We start from the raw sequence: 19632 nt of genomic DNA, 5'->3' as shown, positions 1-19632 counted from the left end.
GTTTGTTTGTTTGAGGTTAAATGAGAACTTAAGAACAGAGCCATTGCAATTGCTTGCTTGTATAAGGATGCTAATGTCATTGCAACGTTTTCTTAAAGGATGCCAGACAATTATATATAGAATATAAAGAAACAAAAATGAAGGAGAAAGAAGATGCCCTGGCTAAAGCTGAACTTGAAACACTTCAGAGTGAGTTTTTTACCACTGTCTTAATAAACAAGCTTTGTAAAATAATGTGCGTACTCTGCAAGGTGAATGTGAAAAAATTATTTTAAATCTTCTGTATTTATATGCTGTGCTTAAATTAACATGAGCTTTTCATTATGGGACTAATTTTGCAGTAGATTGCTCGCTTGTTTTTATAGATGCATAAAAACTGTGTTAGCAAGATGTTTTATGTGTTACATGGTAGCACCAAAGGCAAGTTTTGCTGCGAGGGTTCCCTGGCAGAAGGGTGGAAATCTCAACAGTGTGGACTTTGAGGTAGAGATCACCAGAAGGGACCCACGGGTTTTGGGCTTTCCTGCATTTTCCCTTTTTGTCTGCAAATATTTTTTAGAATGTATTTTGTAATTCTTCTGCACAAAGTTTCTTCTGTGATACAAATAGACATTGAAAATAATTCAAAAAATTTCAAAAGCATGGATGCAGATTTTAGAATTGAGTTTGTCCTATTGTTTAAATATATGTCTTAAAGTCTCTTTCTGAAGAGTGAAGAAGGTTGCGTTTTCGATACTAAAATATTCACAAGGATTGTAGGCGACTTTTCTTCTTTCAGTTATTTTTTGGCAGCAGATAAATCTACCCTATTTTGCATCAGTTTTAAAAGATGTGTGTGCATGTGCACACACCTGTATTTTATTTACTACACTTGAATGTGTATTTTTAAATTCCATTATTTTGACCAGTGCATTCAGTGCCCTATAACAATTTAACAGCTTTGAGTAGGCATAAGCCTTTAAGCACTTAAAATACAGCTGTGCTATTTATTTTTATGTAATTTCTTAATTTTGTAAACTCAGCAAAGAGRTTGTTTGTCAATATTTCCTAGCTCTACTGGTAGCTAAGCCTAATTTAAGGAAATTGGTACCATTGAGCACTTCAGTTGGGCATGGTGGACCCAGGCCAAACCTACGAGGAACAGGCATTTACAACTTGTTAGGGAGGCCTGGGGTTACATTTGAGATACCCACTACAAAGCAGGCCCTTAAAAAGTGCCTTGAATCCAGTTGTTAAAAGAATTGATTAGAAARACGCTAGTGAAAGAGCCTCTGTATTCCTGCATTTCACTAGATTATTGTRTGTGACCTCTCAGTGTTTCTCATCTGGCCAGGTGTGACATAAGACTTTAGAAAWGGAAGCAAATCATCACTCCCCCAGGTTTTGTGCCTTTAGTATTCAATAAATGCCATGAAGTTCAGCTAAGTTGTAGTATTGTCCSTCTTCAGGACTTGCACAGCTTGGATTACAGCATGGCATTGGAATGACTTCCTTTGCTGTTTCATAAAACTGGGTGTAGAAGGTGTCACTAGATCACCAGCGATGCACTTTAGCTCTTAGCATTGAGAACAGCTTGTAGTGCAAGACATAAGAAATTGGTCAGAAAAACATAAGACGTAAGATGTTGGACAGAAAGACATAAGACATTGGTCAGAAAACCCAGGGAAGGCCTCTTTAACTTCACTGCCATAGGCTTATTTCTTAATTTTAATGTGGGTTTGTCTGGCTTTGGCTTTTGGTCATTCCTTCTTGCTAGTACCTTTCTGTGCTTGAAAATAAGTTTCTGCAGATTTTCATTATATAAAGCCTTTTTAGCCCTTAATTCCTTTGGCTCTTCTGTATTTATTCAGCTTTCCAATGTTGTTGTAGATGTTGGACCCTGGGTTTGTATGTGGCATTCTCATATTTGCCATCTTCTGGTTATAAAATTGCCTTGCTGCTATTATCCCCTCTCTGTTCACAGACTACGTCAGCTCCCCAGTCTCTGGTAGCTCCTTTCAGACCGCTGGTCTGCCCTAGCTGTGAGCTCTTGAAACGTAGGTTCCTTGTCCACAGTTGCTCCTAAGTGCAGCTGTGGAGGAAGGTCCTTAGCCTTAGCTGTGTCCTTGATTTTGGGGGCAATCCAAAATGCTCCTGATTTGAATGGTGCCAGACTGTCAGCCAGTTGCTACTTCTTGCTTTACTTTCCTCTTCGCTGTAAACCATTTTGGTCAAACCTGTGTAATTCTGCAATGTATTGAAAGAAACTTTACATTTGTTTCCAAATAATTGACCAATATCAKGGATAATTATGTTCAATACTAATCTCTGCCAAAATACAAGGTACATGTGCCTGCTAGTGATGCTTTRCTGGCAGGAAGGTTCAGAGAAATTTAATTCCTAGAATACCTGCCTTTTTGCTAAGTATGGATGCAAATGTTCTTATCATTTAATTGTTACCTCTGAAGCCTAGCGATGGCAAATCCAGTATTGTGTGTTGSCCTGCTTGCTTTGGCAGGCCTATGCAGGACACGTTGACCTTGCAAGCTCCTGTGCTCTTTTCAAGTGTACCAACTAGCTCAAGGCACCTCTCCCTGCAAACCATGCTTCAGATTTTACAGGAAATATTGAGCCAGCTCTTAGTGTTGTGAAGTTCATTTGAAAGAGGCATGTGTATTTCATTTTATATTTGTGGAGGGGCAAAATATTTATTCCCAAATATTGAATGTTTATTTCTAACCCTCAAGAGCGTGGGGATGAGGTATTTTGGGGAGGAACAGGAAGTTAGAGGAGGAGCAAAGAAAGATGAAAGACATCAAATCACACAGCTTGAGGCAAGGGTTCAGTAGTTGAGGCTATACTCATTACTGAGTATGTTTTTAGTCAGTTGTCTCAAAAATAAACCAACTTCTGGGTCTTGATACAGCAGATGTTTGTGTCTGGCTATATCTTAATGCATGCACGTAGTCACATCGACTTTATTAGGCTTACAGAAATGTATAAATTTTAAACATATGAGTTTGCCTCRTATTTGCTTTGATGTGGAATTAGTTTGCTCTGTTTTTTCTATACACTGTCAAAACCTTTGTACAAATTTTTCTGTAGACTTCTGAGTCTGTTGTGTTATATCAGAGCACTTTGCTGTGCATGCAAGTGAATTTTTCTATCTTACATTTTTAAGCAGGTTTTAGCGCTGTAATTGTTCTGWTTTTCTCTCATAATTATGTAGGTAAGTGAATGATGTAGAAAGAAAGTCTCGCTGCAACCTCTTGCTGTCCTGGAAAAAGAGATGGTTGCCACTTACCTGTGTGTGTAGTCGTATTTCTCATTTATGAAACAAGTGGTACAAATCAGTCCATGCCTCTTTTCTCTCTGGCTGACTTTTGAGGCATCACTGTCCATTTTGGTGATGCTTTATCTGAATTCTCTGACCCTTCTGTTCACACTTAATTTTAAGGCTTGGCTTAAGGAGCCTTGCCAGGAGAGGGACCTCTAGCCTATCATGGCCTACTTTCTGTGCACAAGCTTGTTCTTTCTTTTCAGTATGATCAGTATGAAACAGCCTTCTTTCYGTGAAACCATCAGCTCTCAGAATTCTTAGGATTAAATCAACTGGTAGGCAAAATCAGTATGTAGTCTCCTAAAAACTTGAAGATAATGGCAGTCTGATGATATTTATTGGTGAAAAAGCAGTACATTCTTTTGTGGTCTTTTATTATGTGGACAAYGACAAACAACTATTTGCCAGGGATTAATTCTGCCACTGATTAGKCAAAATTAATCTATTAATAAGATGAAGATCTGGCTGTCTGCTTTTGTGCATGTAATTCATCCTACTCTGTAGCCTGAATCGTTATGCGTTAGTTAATCAAACAGCCAGCACTGGACTGATTTTGGAAGCCTTTAGAGGCACAAAGTACTGCCTAGGTAGGGGAGCTGATCAGCTGTTTCGTAGCAAGGTCTGGGGATCCTAATGACAGGAGTGTTAYGCTGGTTAAACATAGGGGTAGGTTTTGTTTCCTCTTCTAAGCTTTGAGGTGTTAAATACCCTTTCGCCTGAGGAGAAGAACTGTTTAGTTCTTGAAGTGCAAAATCACAGAGAACAAGTATTCTTGCAGTATGAATTCAGCACGTGATAAAACAAGATGTCTCCTACTACAAAAGGATTAAAACTATGCAAAATTTCTTAACTCATAGAAAGTGCAGGTCACTTTGCACTGGAAGAAGGAGAGAAGGATAGTGCAAACACCTAGTAGATACCAAACTGTTTCCTTAGTGCTTAGGATCCTGGATTATCTGCTTACTTTTTGCTGATGGGTCATTCTTTTTAATCTAATAAACTAGCAGATTTAGTGCAATGTAATTTGGCAGCTAGAAGATGTATTATTCCTTGACAATGATGAGAATAAGCTGTTAATTTGCCCTGTTGAGTTTGAAATTTGGCYGTGGTTTCACCAAGACTCTTTGTCTCTAGGGTGTTTAGTTGTATGAGCACCAGTGACGGTAGTTGTAGTCAAGGCCAGTTGGATGTTGGTACCTACAAAGGAGAGTCTCATCTCCTTGGGCTCTGTGAGACAGAGTGTSTGCTACAGAACTAGGAGAGTTTCTCTGTATTTTGGTTAGGTTTGTGCACAGCAATATGAGAACCGATATTTGAGAGTGCAGGAAAATGCCATTTTAAAATGTTTTCTGTCATAGTGGTTCTCCTTGTAGGCAATCCCAGCAGCACTGGAAGTTGACACTAAATGTTAAAGAACACCCGTGTTTCTGAAGCTGCAGTTGTCRCTGCCGGCAGCACCATCCAGCGCCTCCTTGCTTGAGGTGGTGGCAGCAGCTCCCCGGGTCTCTGTCGGGCTGTAGCGGATGTAGGCTGAGTTATCCAGCTGTCCAGGCACCATTTGCTATTTGAAAACCCTCTTCCTCAGGCTCCTCTGCAGAAAGCAGCAGGTCACGTTGGAAGCATCTTCTGGACTTCCAGCTGAAGAGYTGATAGCAAAAAGACACATGAAGAGAGAGAGATTTTGTTCCTCTGCTGTGGACTAGGGCTATTGGGCTGAATTAATTTCAGTGATCTATTTTGCTTTCTCCATCTTCACCTGAAAGAAGAGAAGTGTTTGGCCACATTAGGTTGAGGTTTCATAACTCACATCCCTACTTGTGAGTGGCACCCTTTCTGAGTGTAGGTAAACCATATTTTTATTGGCGTTTTCCCACAACTCTCARAATGCAGTTATTTCTGTAACAGCAAATACTCCCTTATCTGAAATCCTTTATGATGTTTACAATTAAGCCTTGTTACTTGCTTTCCTATTATGAAAAAAAAAAGGCTTTTAAAACTCTAAGGTGAAATTGTTTCCTTTGAGTTACTGAGAGCCTATGGCAGAGGTGCTGTGACTTCAGTTTTTGCTTATTTTTGTTCTACAATTTGGCATGGCAGCCACCCTGGTACCCAGGGGACATGCTGAGCTCTTCTGTCTTTCCCTTTCTCCACTGGAGACAAAGGTGCCTTATTCCAGCTGAGCACTTTTTATTTCCTTTGTGATTTGTGTGGGGGGTGACTGCCCAGGAGCTAGGTGAGCTGAAGTCCTTTCCCGAGTGCCTGGGTAGATGCCCAAGAACAGAGGGAAGCAGGTGGCCACGCGGTGGAGGGTGGGAAGGCGGAGGAAGAGTCCAGCATTCCTGCTTTGGCTGCAGCTTTCAGTGTTCCTACATCAGTGACATCCTTAGGATCAGCTAGTTCCTGTGGAGAAAAGGTACTTAAATAAGTGGCAGAGCAACACCCCCACACACAAAAACCCAGCCCCTGCTGTACTTTAAGTTTCTGGTTGCTTTGTTTCTCAGACTTCTTTTTCAGATCCTCTTTCTCTTGCTGTTCCTAAATCTGTGGCAATTTTCAGCCAACTTTAAAGCTTTTCTTTGAGAACATCTTAGCTAGGGGTCTGTTAGGGTGGCTGTTTTTGCCCCTGCTTCATGGCCCTTAAGTTACCTGATGTAATGCACGTTTAATACATGTTTAATACTATTAAAAGAAGAGTGAGAGCAGAAAACAGTGATCAGTTCAGAAAATGAAGTTTAGCATTTAAACCTCCCTGAAGGTTTAAGTGATAGAACAAAGCTAGAGGAATCTGAGAACAGGGAAGTTACCTGTTCATTCAGAACCTTTTACCCAGCCCAGCCGGCTGTAAGGCAATACAGAATTGTCTAAACTCTCGTCTCTTAACCAGTTTCTTTGAAGCTGGATGGTCTTTGGAAATTTCGCATATAGYGGCCTATAAGAACTGCCTTTGCTTTCACCTGATTAGTATCTTAATTATCAGGTAGTGTAGCACTGACAAGGGCTAAGTGTGTTTTTGAGGGGCTTCTCTTTTGGCTGCTTAAGGCAAATGCATGTATAACTGCAGGTATAAGAGGTGCCAAGTATGTGCAATGCTTTTAATTAATATTAGGAGCTGAGCAGCTAAGAGTATTTCTGAATTGTACTTCTCTACAGTATTGCTTATATTGATTTTTTTCTCTTTTTTCTCTTTTTTTTTGTCATTTTTTTTTCTATTTCTTTTTCTTCTTTTCTCTTTATAGAGGAGAAGAAACCTAAAGTCAAGAAACCAAAGTCTGAATTCCCTGTATACACAGTGCTGGAATCAAACGCATATATACCAACATATGATCATGGAGCTTCTATTGAAGAGATTGAGGAACAGATGGATGACTGGCTGGGAAGCAGGAACAGAACACAGAAAAAGAAGGCAAGTTTGAAATTGTCTTTCCAATTGTTATGATTTTTAAATGTTTTACCTGCCTTTTAAGAAATTAAGAAATACCATATACATTGGTATATGACCAGTGTCATATACATTCTGACATAATGTTCACACACACTTTTGAAGTCTGGAGACCTATTAACTGTCAGGCAGAGATATAAGGGAAAAGATTATGTTGATGTCCAGTGTAATTTGTGTAATAATATTGGAAATGTTACAGTAGGAGGTAGGTAGCTGATAAAAATACCTGAAAGTTTTCTAGTTTCTAATATTTTAGAAACTAGTAGAACRTGGTGCAGTCAGCTAGTAAGAGTCTTGATTCTTTTCCTCATTGCAGTTAATAACACTTTGTTTGCAAGGACAGGTAATGATCTGTTAGAAGTATAAATAAGAAACTGTTGCTGTGGTTATAATATTATCACCCAAAGCTGATTAAATGCTTTTATAGTTCCCCTTGCTTATGGAAAAGATGCAATGTGAAGAACAATTCTGTTTATTATTAAGGTTCTTGCTACTTTGAAGTGAGGGTTCCTAGTGGCATAAATTATATTGAAACATACTGGCTTGAAAATGTCTAATTTTCATCTTTGAAACAGATAAAGAGGTAACAGGAGAAATGTGGTAAGTTGGTCTCCTCACATGAAAATCTGTCTTACCAGAAAGACTGAGATGAGAAGTGAATGCTGAGAAAGGAGTTAGGGCAACACACTGATTTAGTGTTGAAATAGTGTTAAGAAGTTTCTTCTGTCATTTCTTTCCTCTGTGCTGCTCATTTCCCTACCCCTTGGCTATCTCTCAGCCTATGAAAAATAATACTTCTTTATTTTTTTAGTCAGACCACACCTAAAACGTTTACTAAAATAATTTGAATTTTACATAATCAGTTTTACATAATCATAATACATCTACCAATATTTGATTCCTAAGTTTCATGGCTYCCCAGTTGCCTAGTCTTTCTGGCAATAAAATTTTGTGCCTGTTTATCTTTTTGTATTATTTAGTATATCTATGTTATAGTTTATATTTCTGTAACAGATCTTTCCTACAAATATGCTGAGCTTAGCTTCTGTGTAAGGCATTGACACCCTGAASTGGCCGCAGGCTTCACTTGATCTTAACCATTGAAGCCAGGTTTCCTGAACGTCCTCAAGTGGAACTCCGGTGCACGGCCCATTCCATGGTCGAGCCGCCCGGGGTGCGGAGGATACGGTGACAGTCGTTGCTTGGGTTGCCTGAGCTCACGGAACGGTTGCAGGGTAGGGTGAACTACAGCTGGTCGCATCTCTGTGTGGCAGCTTTCCTTAGCAGGCCCCCTGGGTCTTAAGAAGAAAAAAATGTATGTTTATTTACAGTACCTTGGGTTTGTTGCGTGTTTGACTGTCTGGATCCCCAAATTCACATTCTTCAGTGATGGAAAGCGAGTCTCTCTTTGGATTTCCATGGTAGTGAAGGAATTGGAGTGAGACCAAATGGGCCTCGTTGATCTCTAATTTTGCACCTGCTAGACCAAGTGCATAGAAGTTGTGCCATAAGAAACACTTCTAAGGGAACAAAGTTTGTGTGTCCATCCTTACAGAACTCGGAGTCAAAAACTGTTTTTAAAAGGCAAGTAACTTGTTTTTCTGTACTTAGACCTGGAGACTCAGTGTTGCATCTCATAAAACTGATCCACGAGCTTATTTTTTGAATCATACCCTGTTGCAAATGGGGTTAACATCTTAAGAACAAGCAAGCAATTTGCAGGGGTACTGCCTGGGTAATGAGTTTGACCTGAGCAAAGTGTGGTGACAGGAGCTTCTTCCCCCTCGTGACTGAGACGTTTCTGCAATGCAGCAGTGCAGTTTGTTACAGCAACTGTGCAAATAAACAGGAAAAAATGTATTGTGCTCATTCTATTAGAGCCATTTGTATGTCAAGGGGAGTATGGCTAGTAATAAACTCACTGTGAAAATGGTTGTTCCACCAGTAAATTTTTTCTATCAGTTTTTCAACAAATTCTCTTTGGAAAGCCATTTTGGCCTTCAGATTTTTGGTTGGACTTGTCATGCATCACTCATGTGAAAGTTTCTTAGCACTTTTTCTGTCCTTTCTTTATTTTTTTTCCCCCTCTGAGGGGTGATGTGGACTGCCTACAATGAGCCAGCCTTGGGGAAAGGTCCCAGTAGCTTGGTAAAACATTGTGTGACTACATCCTCCATCCAGAAACAAGGCTGTTGAGTTCTTGTCCCTGACGTTGCTATCCCAAGTGTCCACGATCCCAGTCCATGTCATACTGGACAGGAAGGGTTTTGCTGTGCTCATATCTGTACTTTGGGAGGGAATGATCTGTTGCTTGGTTTGTTACACAGTACTGAATCACGCAGGTTACGAAGGTTGATAGAATTTAAATTATAATCAGTAATTAAATTGATGCCAGTCCGTATATGTCTTTTTAAGCACATGATATTATTTGAATATGCAGGTCCCTTTCTTTTTTGAAAGTTGGCAACCTTGGATTTGCTTTAACTACTCAAGGGGTTCCTGTGAGCAGAGGTTCCTGTTGGTTTTTGCTTCTTCCAGTTTGGAAGAGGGCATTTGCATTCACTTTGGAAGGGTGGATTTGGAAGATCAAAGTTACTGACTTAGCTGTATCAAAGTGAAAGGAAAGTTCAGATTTTACTGCTCAATCAGCAACAAGGATTTGACAAGATGAATATCTGACARTTAATGCTCTCATTGAATAAAAGGCTCTTTGCAAAGGATTTGCCAGCATGGGGAAGACRGTGGCTTTCCAAAGTATTTGACTCAGCATTAAGCCTATGGAAAGAGCACTGTGCCTTATTTGAAGATAACGAGGCTGCAGTGTCACTGCAGAGGAACAAACAAAAGCCTCTTCTTCAGAAAACTTGTTTTGCTAATTTTAGAAGATAACAGGAATTCTGTGTTTTGTAAACCAGAAATCAAGTTGTTATATGCTGTGATGGGGAGGAACCTTAATYTCCAATTAAGAAGAATTTGAAAATTGATCCTCATCCTGAAATTCATGCAAAAGAAGAGCAGACTGAAGAGCAAATAGTCCTCTATAGGAAAGAAAAAAAATGTATGCAGTTGTCACTATCAAGTGACATAAAAATAATTGAGAAATGAAATAGTAGTTTTGTCAATATGAAAGTTAAACTAAGTAGAGCTGAGAGTAAATGTGTTTTGGCTTGGTCTACTAAATTAATAGTTGTTTTAAAAAATCTTGTTTTCCCTGTTTTTTGATAATGATGTGGAAGTTATTAATGTACTGATGACTGTTTCCATAATGCTTAAATATTGAAATGGGTAGGGAGCAGGCCTACCCTGAGAGGTAGAATATCCTCCTCCCGAGGCGAGGGGAGATGGTCCAGCCAGGGCTGTGGAAAGGGAGGCGTCACCCGACTGCTGCCGAAGGTACCTGCTCGAAGCACCATGGAGCTGCTCCCTGCCTTACCTAGAGAATGTGTAAGTTAAGGTCTGTAAGGGGCTTCTCTGGGCATGTTGCTGCTCTCTGCTTAGAACTGGATGTGGAAAGAGAGTGTAGCAAATCCCATTTGGGACTAGGGTAACATTCAGCATAAAAATAAAAAACCCGAGAGGTAATTTTTTTCTGCAACAGTGATCCACCTTTAGGGCTTTTTTCTATTGTTTTGGTTGTCACACTTCTAAGAAAGGAAGCAAAAATAACAGAATTAATCAGCAAAAACAGTATGTTTAGATTTAAAAAAAAATATATAGAGAAAGGTTGAATAGATTTTTAGTCTAAAAGAAAGAAGCTGTTGGAAAGAACTGGATGATTTGTTTTTCCAGTGCATTCASGGTTAAAAATGATAATCACTTATCTTTACTAAGTACTTTTCACAGAAATGGTGAGAAATATTGAATTTAATTTGCAACAAGGGAGTTTCAAGTCAGATTTGGGAACATGCGAAGGGCCAGGCACAAGTAGAACATGTTATCTAGACAACTTATGAGATCTTTCTTTGAGCATTTGTCTTGCTCTTACATTCCATATGTTGAGAATGGTGTGAATAGATTGGATTGTATTTGAGAGTATGGAAATAAAGTAATGAGACCCTTGAGGGTTTTATATATATACACACATATATATGTATATATATACATATATATACATATATATATACATATATATATATATGAAATTCTATACTTACCTAGCACTACGTTGCATATTCATGTAACGCTGTTTAGATTATACATGTAAACTACATATGACTGTGGAGCTGAGAGGAATCACTGAAAGCTCCCACTCATGCCAATAACAAAACTCTTCAAAGCAAGAACAGAAAGAAATATTTCTAAAATTATTTTTGTTTGGTCATCGAATATTTGGATTCCCAGAATAGATTGTTTTACTTAGATTGAGTTTCTAATTTTTTATCTGTCAGCAGAAATTTGCTTTTAGAAGTGTCCTGTATATGTTTGTTATGAATTAATAGAAATTCTGAGTAAAAGATTTTGCTGGCTGTCTTCTAGGTTGCCTCATTTTGTTGCTCTCATATATTATTAAGCCACTTAGTGCATTACATTGTGGTCATTTAACCCTTTACTTTCTTGACACATAACCTAATAGCTAGAGCTGGAAGAATAAAGGGCAATTCATTGACAGACAAGTTTGTCACATCCGATTTTTGTCCTGCTTTTTCTGCCAAAACTATTTATTTAAAAAAAAAAGTATTTACCATTTCAGGAATCATTTTACTGAGGAATCATTTCCAAGTAATTTCTCTTATGATGGAATTTCTCTCATCTGTGATTTGTAACACGCATTGTGTTCATGGTTTATGTGAGTAATGATGATCCTGTATGTTCTTGGCCCTTGAGAAATCAGTGGGAGATTTATCGTAGTCTTCAATGGGGCTAGGATTGCAATTGTTTTTGCTTTGCAGATCCCTCCTCTTCTCTCACTGGAATCTCCTCTATGTTCCCTATCATTACTAAAGCTAATTTGTCTCTGTAGAAAGTATTGCAAGTCCTACCTCAACGAGGGGTGAATACTTTTGACCTTTTGCTATTTGCTTCCTCTGTAAAGGGGAGATAAAGGTGGAGAAAGACAGTGCCTGATCCCTTCCAGCTGGACCAGATGTATGGGCAGAAAATCATGTTTCTCATTATTTTTGTTTTTCATGTTATCCGGCGGCACTCCTTGGCATTTGGGTGTTTTTGATATTGCAGGAGCACCTGGCTTGGGTTTGCTAAAGCACGAGTAGTAAAAACTATTTTTGTGCGTGGAGCTGGGAAGCTTAGGTAGCATCATCTCCTGCATTTGTTACACTTTAGGTTTCCCCCTTAAGTAAAGAACACTAAAAACACCTTGAAACAAAAGTGTACAGAAACACTGTTTTTACACAGTATATTAGTAGATGCTGGAGACAAACATCTTTTTTTTTTCTCCAGTATTTGAACTGTAGTCTGTATTCTTCTTGTACTGGTGTCTTCCTGGTTAAAATACTGCTTGTGTTTCTGTTTCTCTTGGTCTGAGCATCAGAGCACTGTTTCTTAGATAGTTTTTGATAACCGAGTGGGCTTTTTAATCAAGCTTTTATTTGAAAGCTGACTGTGCTTCAATTTTATATAATAATCTTCACTCTAAAAAGGAGYTCTCTCTGCCATATAACCCTTTAAGGCAAAATGCTCTACAAATGCTAAATTATTATTTTTGTTAGTTTAAAAAATGTGGGTTTGGCAATTAAAACGTAGTTGTTTTATAATGGTGCCCATTTCCTAATTGCCAGCCAGCTCTCTGCCACCTGCTCACTGCTGCCGCGGCTCTTCCCGYATCCGCGCGGCTTTGAAATCCGAGTCTGCTGTTGCTTTAGGAGCAAATCACACAGTGCTTGTTCTAATCAGCCGTCCTATGATGGATTACCTGAGTACAGTTTCCAGGCTTTCAAAAAATGTTAATTCCTTAAGCAAGCCATTTGTATCTTAGCGGGATTAAGGTGCTGGGTAAACCAGATGTTTTAATAAATTGGTCTTGGAGGGGAAGGGTTATTGTGTTGTAGTGTGCTACCTCAGGTCATGCAGCTTGGCAACGCTCAGGCTATTTATTTATTTCTCTATTTACTTCTAAGCAGTGAAACAAATATATCTGAAAAGTGCCTAAATTCAAACTTTCCCTTATTCACAGGGCAGATGAACGTGAGCAAGTAGCMGTCGTCGTGTCCTGCTCGACCCTGACCAGAGGGGTGGCTCTAGGTTGAGAAAGTAAATCACTCTGGGTGCCCGTTGCATTTAAGGCCTCTGTATTGAGCCTGCCAGCAGCCATACGTGTTAGTGTCAGTTATGATGCTCTTCACTAGGAGCTGGTCTAAGATCATAATGCATTTTAACCTGAGCTCCAAACTCTCATCAAATGGTGATGACTCTGAGTCACTATTGATCTGGGCCATATTGAATTTAGTGACCCTGAGGTGAAAATCTCAGTTTTCTATTACCAAACTCTTAGGCAATCTAGTGTCACTGAAAAGATACTTAATTTAAAAAAAAAAAATTTGCATCAGAGTGTTACTGWCAGTGTTACGTCGAGGCCTCTAGGCTTTCATGTAACTTATTTTGCTTTGTATCATTGCAGATTTTGCAAACCTGAGTAGAATAGTTTTTAAGCTTAAAAAGTAGACAAAAAGAACTCTTTAATTGCTGTCCTATAAGTCCTGTAAGTTTTGTATTTGAGTTACTAGTGTTGAATGAAATATCTGTTTGTCCTATGCACATATGTTTTAGGACAGACTTTTAAGTCTGTCTTCATAATATAGTTCAAGTTTTTGCCTGAGCTCCGTGAACTGGTATTTGTTGCACAATAAACACCTGTTTCTTCATAGTCCTAATGCTGCTCAGCTCTGTCTTCAGTGCAGCAGAACAGTATTAATAAAATATTGAAGGTAACAGCTGGAGCTTTGTGGAGAAGGTGCCTTTCTGTTGCATATTATGTTTTTAAAATAGGTAAGACTACCAAAACAAGTGGATTGGAACTATAGTTAATCTAAAGTGTTTGCATATTAGTGACTCACTTCCTCCTTTTAGCCAACAAATCAGCAAGTGTTTTCTGAAAGAAACAGAAGAAACCTGAAAAAAAAATAAGAGCTTTTCAAATATTATATGAAACAGCCAATGTTTTGTTGTGTTGTTTTCATGGATACTCGCTTTGTTTCCTTCTGTTGATATTGAAACAGAGCAGTCATTTCTAGCAAATTAGTTGTTTTTTTTGTTTCATTTAGAAACAATAGAATTACATACTCTTTGAAGCCTCTTTCCATAAATACAGAGAATAATATTCCTTTCAGGTTCTCACCTTAAAATATTTAAGCCATTATGGACTTGAATTTGGACTTGAATAGTTTTAAGGACAGAACAGGGKTTTTTTTTGTTTATTTGTTTTTTAATAGCATTTCAATTACCAGGTTTTCCTCAGGGAGGATGACCCACATCTTTGAATCAGAAATAGTAAATCTATGTTTTTCAGCTTTGAATAGCAAATTATTATTATCAAAAATCTAATTTAATGTGGAGTATTAAACATGCAACACATTATCTCAGCTTTTCTCAAGAATTAATAGTTACAGATGATAATATTCTCTTGGACATAGCATCTCAAGTTATGACAGATAGATATCAAAGAACAAAGTGTATTTGTAAATACAAGATGAGAAAAAGTTATCCAAGTGATGAATACATGAATTGCCCTGATTGATGCAAATGTCAGTAGTGTTAAACATTACACCAAGAATTATGGAGTTTTGCCAAACATAAGTCACATATTTAAAAGACTGAATAAGAACTAGCTCAACAACTGCCATGTAACTATGTGGAATTTATGTATTTCCATTTCTACATTTTTGTCTTTGTCTATTCATTAGGTTGGAGAGATTAATAAAATATAGGAAACTTTATTCTTATTTTTCTAGGAAGTGATTGTTAATGGAATATGGGATATTCTGTAATATTCTGCTCTCAGATGTGCTAAGGATGTACAGCTCAGGCTGGCTAAAACTACGGTGGGTAGAAAGTTGTCATAATCTGTGCATGCAGTAGAGTTGTGCTTTAAGATATTGCTAAAAAGCAGATATAAAGAGGAGTATAAATGACGTAAAGAAATGATTTGATATGATAGGGGAAAAAAAGTGTTYATGAACAGTATGTGTTGCACAGTGCAACCAAAATTATGTAGGAAACAAATAGTCAAAATATGTGTTTCCCAAAAGACATTTCTAAAAGAATAATAGTATGGTGTATCATAATTTTTATTCTAGTTAGAAAAAAAGATCAACAAAGCAAATGTACTAAAGTAAGGTCATACAATTGACTTTCTTCTGGTATTTTCTGATCTTCACTGAGTTGTTTAAACTTTCTGCCTAATTAAAAATATTAACGTAAGCTCTTGTCCTGTACAGAGAAGAAGGATAATACGTTTTGATGTCAACACCATGTTGCAGATGAGGTCATGTMGAATGCTAGCTGTTAGTAGCTTTTTCAGTAGTAGTTATTCAAGTGAATCAGTTTTCCTGAAGAAGTGATTTATGTGACTTTACTCTARTAATTCAGTTTGACCACAGTTTTAGGTGTGTCAATTCTTAGTCCTCAGTTGTTAAGTATTTCACTTGAAGAACAACCAAAAGCTCAAATTAATTATGGAAAGCATTAATCTATATGGACAAGCGTTCATGTAAAAGTAGCTTTTAGCAGAGAATTGCAGCTCTGTTTTAATCCTGGACTGCGTTATATGCTCTACTTTTGAGACCTATCTGGGTTCAGAATAGGATTATGTTACTTCTGTTCCTTTAACTTTTAAAAATCAGGCTGGACTTCCCGATTTTCCTCAGTTCTTCAGCTTGTTCCATGTCGGAGATTGATAGGATAATTTGTCACAGAAAGACATGAKAGTTGACATAAGAGAAACTTTGTACCTGTGAGGAGAATTGGGGGCTTGATCTCCTTCCCAGYCAACCTTTGAAAAGGTTGGTTGGGCTCCTACCCAGCCAGTGTGTTTTCTATCTTGAAGTTGATTTCCATTCTTCACAAATTTTCTAAAGCTGTGCATTTATAAATACGGGGTTTCACTGCACTCGCTTTGTCTGTCTCAGCTAGGGAGAGATGGAAAGTGCRATGGGACTGCTCCAGTTTGGCCTCACCGGGGCAAGGGAAGTCCTGATTTCCCTTGGTGATACTCCTTCCCATCGAACCCCTCATACAGTCAGTTCTTTCTGTAATAGAGCAGGRAAGGATGAAGAAGGCAGGGAGTAGTGGTAGAGAGGAAAGGAATAAGAGGAAGAAGCTGGAGGATTAACTAGTTGGGCTAGTTAATCAAGGTGGCCTTGTCCCACTTGTTCCTCCCATCCAATAGAGAGGATTGATTCTAAGGAGAGGCCAGCTCTGGCACACTGTGTCCTTGTGAAATCACCAGTAAATGAATGACGTGCATTATAAATGTGCCTGAAAATGGGTTTTTTCACAAGATCTACAGCTTCAGAATGAGAAGGAATTTGCAGTTTATGACACTGACTTCTGCAGTGCTATATTCATTGCTTCTTTTCTCAGCTCTGTAATGCCAGTTTGAAAAGTTCCTTGCTTTTCTTGGTGTGAGTTCTGCCATCTTTAAGTTGCAGAATAAATTTAGCCACAAATTAATCTAGTTTTAATTTAAAAGTGTAAATAAATACTGATGTTTTTGTATCTTCTTGCCCAGATAAACAAGGTGAAAATCTTACCAGTTTCAGCAAATTCCCTTCTTTGCTGCAACTTTGCTTCTCTTCCTCAGACTATGGCTATAATGATTTCTAGTTAAATTTGTTTACTGAAATTGCCCACTAATTATAATGCAAGGTAAAGTCCAGCACCTAAAAGTAAACTGGTCAATGTGGGCTGCTCGATTTTCCCAATAAAGATAAGATCCTGCTCTGGACTTGCTTAATAACACTGTCATTGCTGCTTTGTCACTTAGGAATTTTTGGACAAGCTGAATCTAGTTATTAGCYATTTTCTGTATAGTTTTTGACAGGCTGGATGCAGTCTTGAAAAGATCACCYTTCAGCCTTCAAAACTCAGTCCTGCACATTTAACCATGCAATTACATTCCATTTAAATCAGTCGCAGTTGTGTCCATATTTAAAGTTAAGCATGTTTTGAATTGAGGTAGATTATTTGGCCTGAACCCTTCTTTATAAAACATTACTGGACTATATATTACTTGCCCCAACCTGCAAAAGAGGAGAGCACTCTTAATGATGGCACAGCATGAGAAACAGCACATTGCAGTTGAGCTTTATTTTTCATATCGGAACAATATAATTCAGTTGTGGAGGAAGGAATGTTATTCACTCATTCATCACCAGGAATGTAGGAGGAAGAATGTTATTCAGCCATTAACTGTAGTGTTGAAATAATTTTGTTGGGGAAAGCTGAGATTACTTTCTGTTTTGTTGCCTCCCTTGTATTATAATGTGGATAAATTACTTAAGATTTTTGAAAGTAGGTGTAACAGGTTGCCAACAGTAGATGAAAGCAAAGAAAAATAGAAGCTTTTGGATAATTTGATCTAGAAGCTTTTGGATAATTTAAGGAAGCGTGATAAAGTGTTTCAGAATTTAGAATGTGACTTAAGGAAAATGTTTGAAATATTACATGTTTTAATGGGAATTTTTAAAGGGAAGACTAGAGTTGTTGGTTTGAAAACAGATTTAATCCTGAGAAAAGGGCAGTATGTCTCGATAGTAAGTCTCCTTAATGAACTTCCTATGGTGAAGCASTGTCAGCTTATATTGTTTGGATAAGTAAAGTATCTCACAGTTTAAATCTGAACTAGTTCAGATAATTAATGGATTGAAAAAGAAAATATTCACAGCTGAGGATGGTATTTCCCAAACTTCTCAAGCTAGAATGCAGATCAGCAGAAGACACCATACTTCTGTCTACAGAASATGGGAAATAAAAGAATCCTGGGGATTAGGAAAGCTTGAAGCATATTCTAAATACAAGAAAAACAGCTAAGAGTCTACAACTTACTGAACCCCTTACTTAGTCCTGTTTGAGAGTGAGGTCGTATTCAAAGTCATTCTGCATAAGGAGGCAAAGCAAAAATCAAGTTACCAGTAGAACAGGCGAGGTTGGAAAGGTGCATGGCAGATTTAATGGTAACCAGGAAGAACATTATCAGTAAGGTGTAAAAATTGATAGTTGTTTCTACTTTAAATTCAAGGCATTTGATTTGATGGGACAAAAAAATGGGGTCATGATGCTCCAGATGAGATTCCACTATGTTCAGTTGGATTACTTGATGAATGCTGCCATAATCAGAAAACCTGCTTTAAAAGCATGTAATATTAGCTTGTATATTTAAAATTTGAATGAATTTTTACAAGGAAAGCATCAAAGGTTTTAGCAGGTGGTTAGAGCTAATACTCCTGATGATACAATAGTTCCTCAGATAAGGAAATCAAGCTAACAGATTAGATCCAGACTGGAAGAGTCTAGTTTCTTGATTAGCACTGGAAAAATTAAAAGCAGATGAAAAGACCTGAGGATTCTTGTGATGTAAAAAGTGCTTGAATGTTTGAAGAGTTTACCCAACTAAGTTGTGGATAGTGATATCCAAATCCTTGAGACGAGTGGAAGCCTTGGCCCATTTTGAAGCCTGCTTGTCTAAAACTGGTGCCCTGGCCTTGTCCGTGCTGCTCTGTCTGGGATCATCTATGGGCTGAATTCATCATGAGATCCCATGGGATCGTTCATGATCCCCCTTCAACGAGCCCAGAGAGGGAGCATCAGGAGTAAGCRAGGAGAGAGGAGACCCCTCCCTTGAAGCCCCAAAGGGCCCTCATAGGAAGGCCCCTAAGGTCTCTGCCTTGAGGGAAGCTGAGGCAAGAGAGAGAGGCCGACAGAGGCCTTGGTGCCACAAGGTGACCTTGGGGGTGCCGCAAGGTGGCACAGGGACCGGCTGCCTGGCTTGGGGACAGGCCTCAGAGTTGTGGCCTCAGGGTGCCACTGCTCTGCACAGGAGGAGGTGCCTGGCCTGTCGTGCTGGCTTATATATTTAAGATACCAGTAGATTTTTATGGAAAWGGTATCAGCAGGTTTTAGTGACAGATTATCCCAAATGTTCCTGATAGTTCCTCAGATAGTATCCCAGATAGTATCCTCTATCAAGATAATATATTATATAAAGGAAAAAGTATAGGCTGTTGCCTAGTGCTGTGGAGATTAAAAACAATGGATGAARAAGATCAGAGGATTCCGGAAAAGACCTGAGGATTCCAGTATAAGGGCAAGTCCTTCAGTGGCTGAAGTTTATTAAAGTTACCTAACATGAAAGTTTGTATGCGTGTGCTAGGTAAAGATTAGGTAGAGGTGACCTACAGGTGGGTAGGAGACAGATTTATGAACATACACTGGAGCCAGTAGCTTCATGTAGCTGTGCCTTTCATGTCCTTAGGTGTTGAAGACAGAGATTGACATAGAATACTAATAAACATTCAGAATTCTTACAGGAAAACTGAATTTCAGAGGCAACTGTAATGTATGGATTGAACAGTGAAAGAGATGGCTTTTACAAGAGTCCTTAACAGGAAAAGAAAGAAGCAAATGTTTCTTTGGATGCATAAACTAGAAAAGAGAAGGTCTGTAGATAATACAAATACATCTGAAAGGGAGAGAGAAGACAGAAAAGCGAGGTGAAGGAAGGAAGTGGGCAGCTCTGAGGATCAGGGACTCAAGGAGATCAGCAATGTAGCAGGGTCTGTTTTATTATGACACAGTCTTTGAATCTGAATATGTTTCAGTGTACCTGGGGGTTTTCTTGTTTTGTTTTGTTTCATACCATATGTTAGTGTTTTGCAAACATTCATAACATGCCACGTTATCCTGAAGTGGATTAAATAAAAGT

General features: G+C 38.5%; 1 protein-coding gene across 1 annotated transcript in view; it reads left to right on the top strand.

Annotated features, from left to right (window-relative positions):
* DNAJC1 (DnaJ heat shock protein family (Hsp40) member C1) overlaps positions 1–19632 on the top strand; it is a gene marked incomplete at its 5' end in the record, with an annotated part of 94977 nt that overhangs the window by 51721 nt on the left and 23624 nt on the right. The window contains 2 exons of the mRNA XM_026039480.1: positions 99–189; positions 6556–6722. Coding sequence (XP_025895265.1) covers positions 99–189; positions 6556–6722 — 258 coding nt within the window. The remainder of the gene's footprint in view (positions 1–98; positions 190–6555; positions 6723–19632) is intronic.

This window comes from Nothoprocta perdicaria, unplaced genomic scaffold (assembly GCF_003342845.1).
Source record: "Nothoprocta perdicaria isolate Ctin4 unplaced genomic scaffold, notPer1 scaffold_23, whole genome shotgun sequence".
Classification (NCBI taxonomy): Eukaryota; Metazoa; Chordata; class Aves; order Tinamiformes; family Tinamidae; genus Nothoprocta; species Nothoprocta perdicaria.
This window is presented reverse-complemented; position numbering and strand designations above follow the sequence as displayed.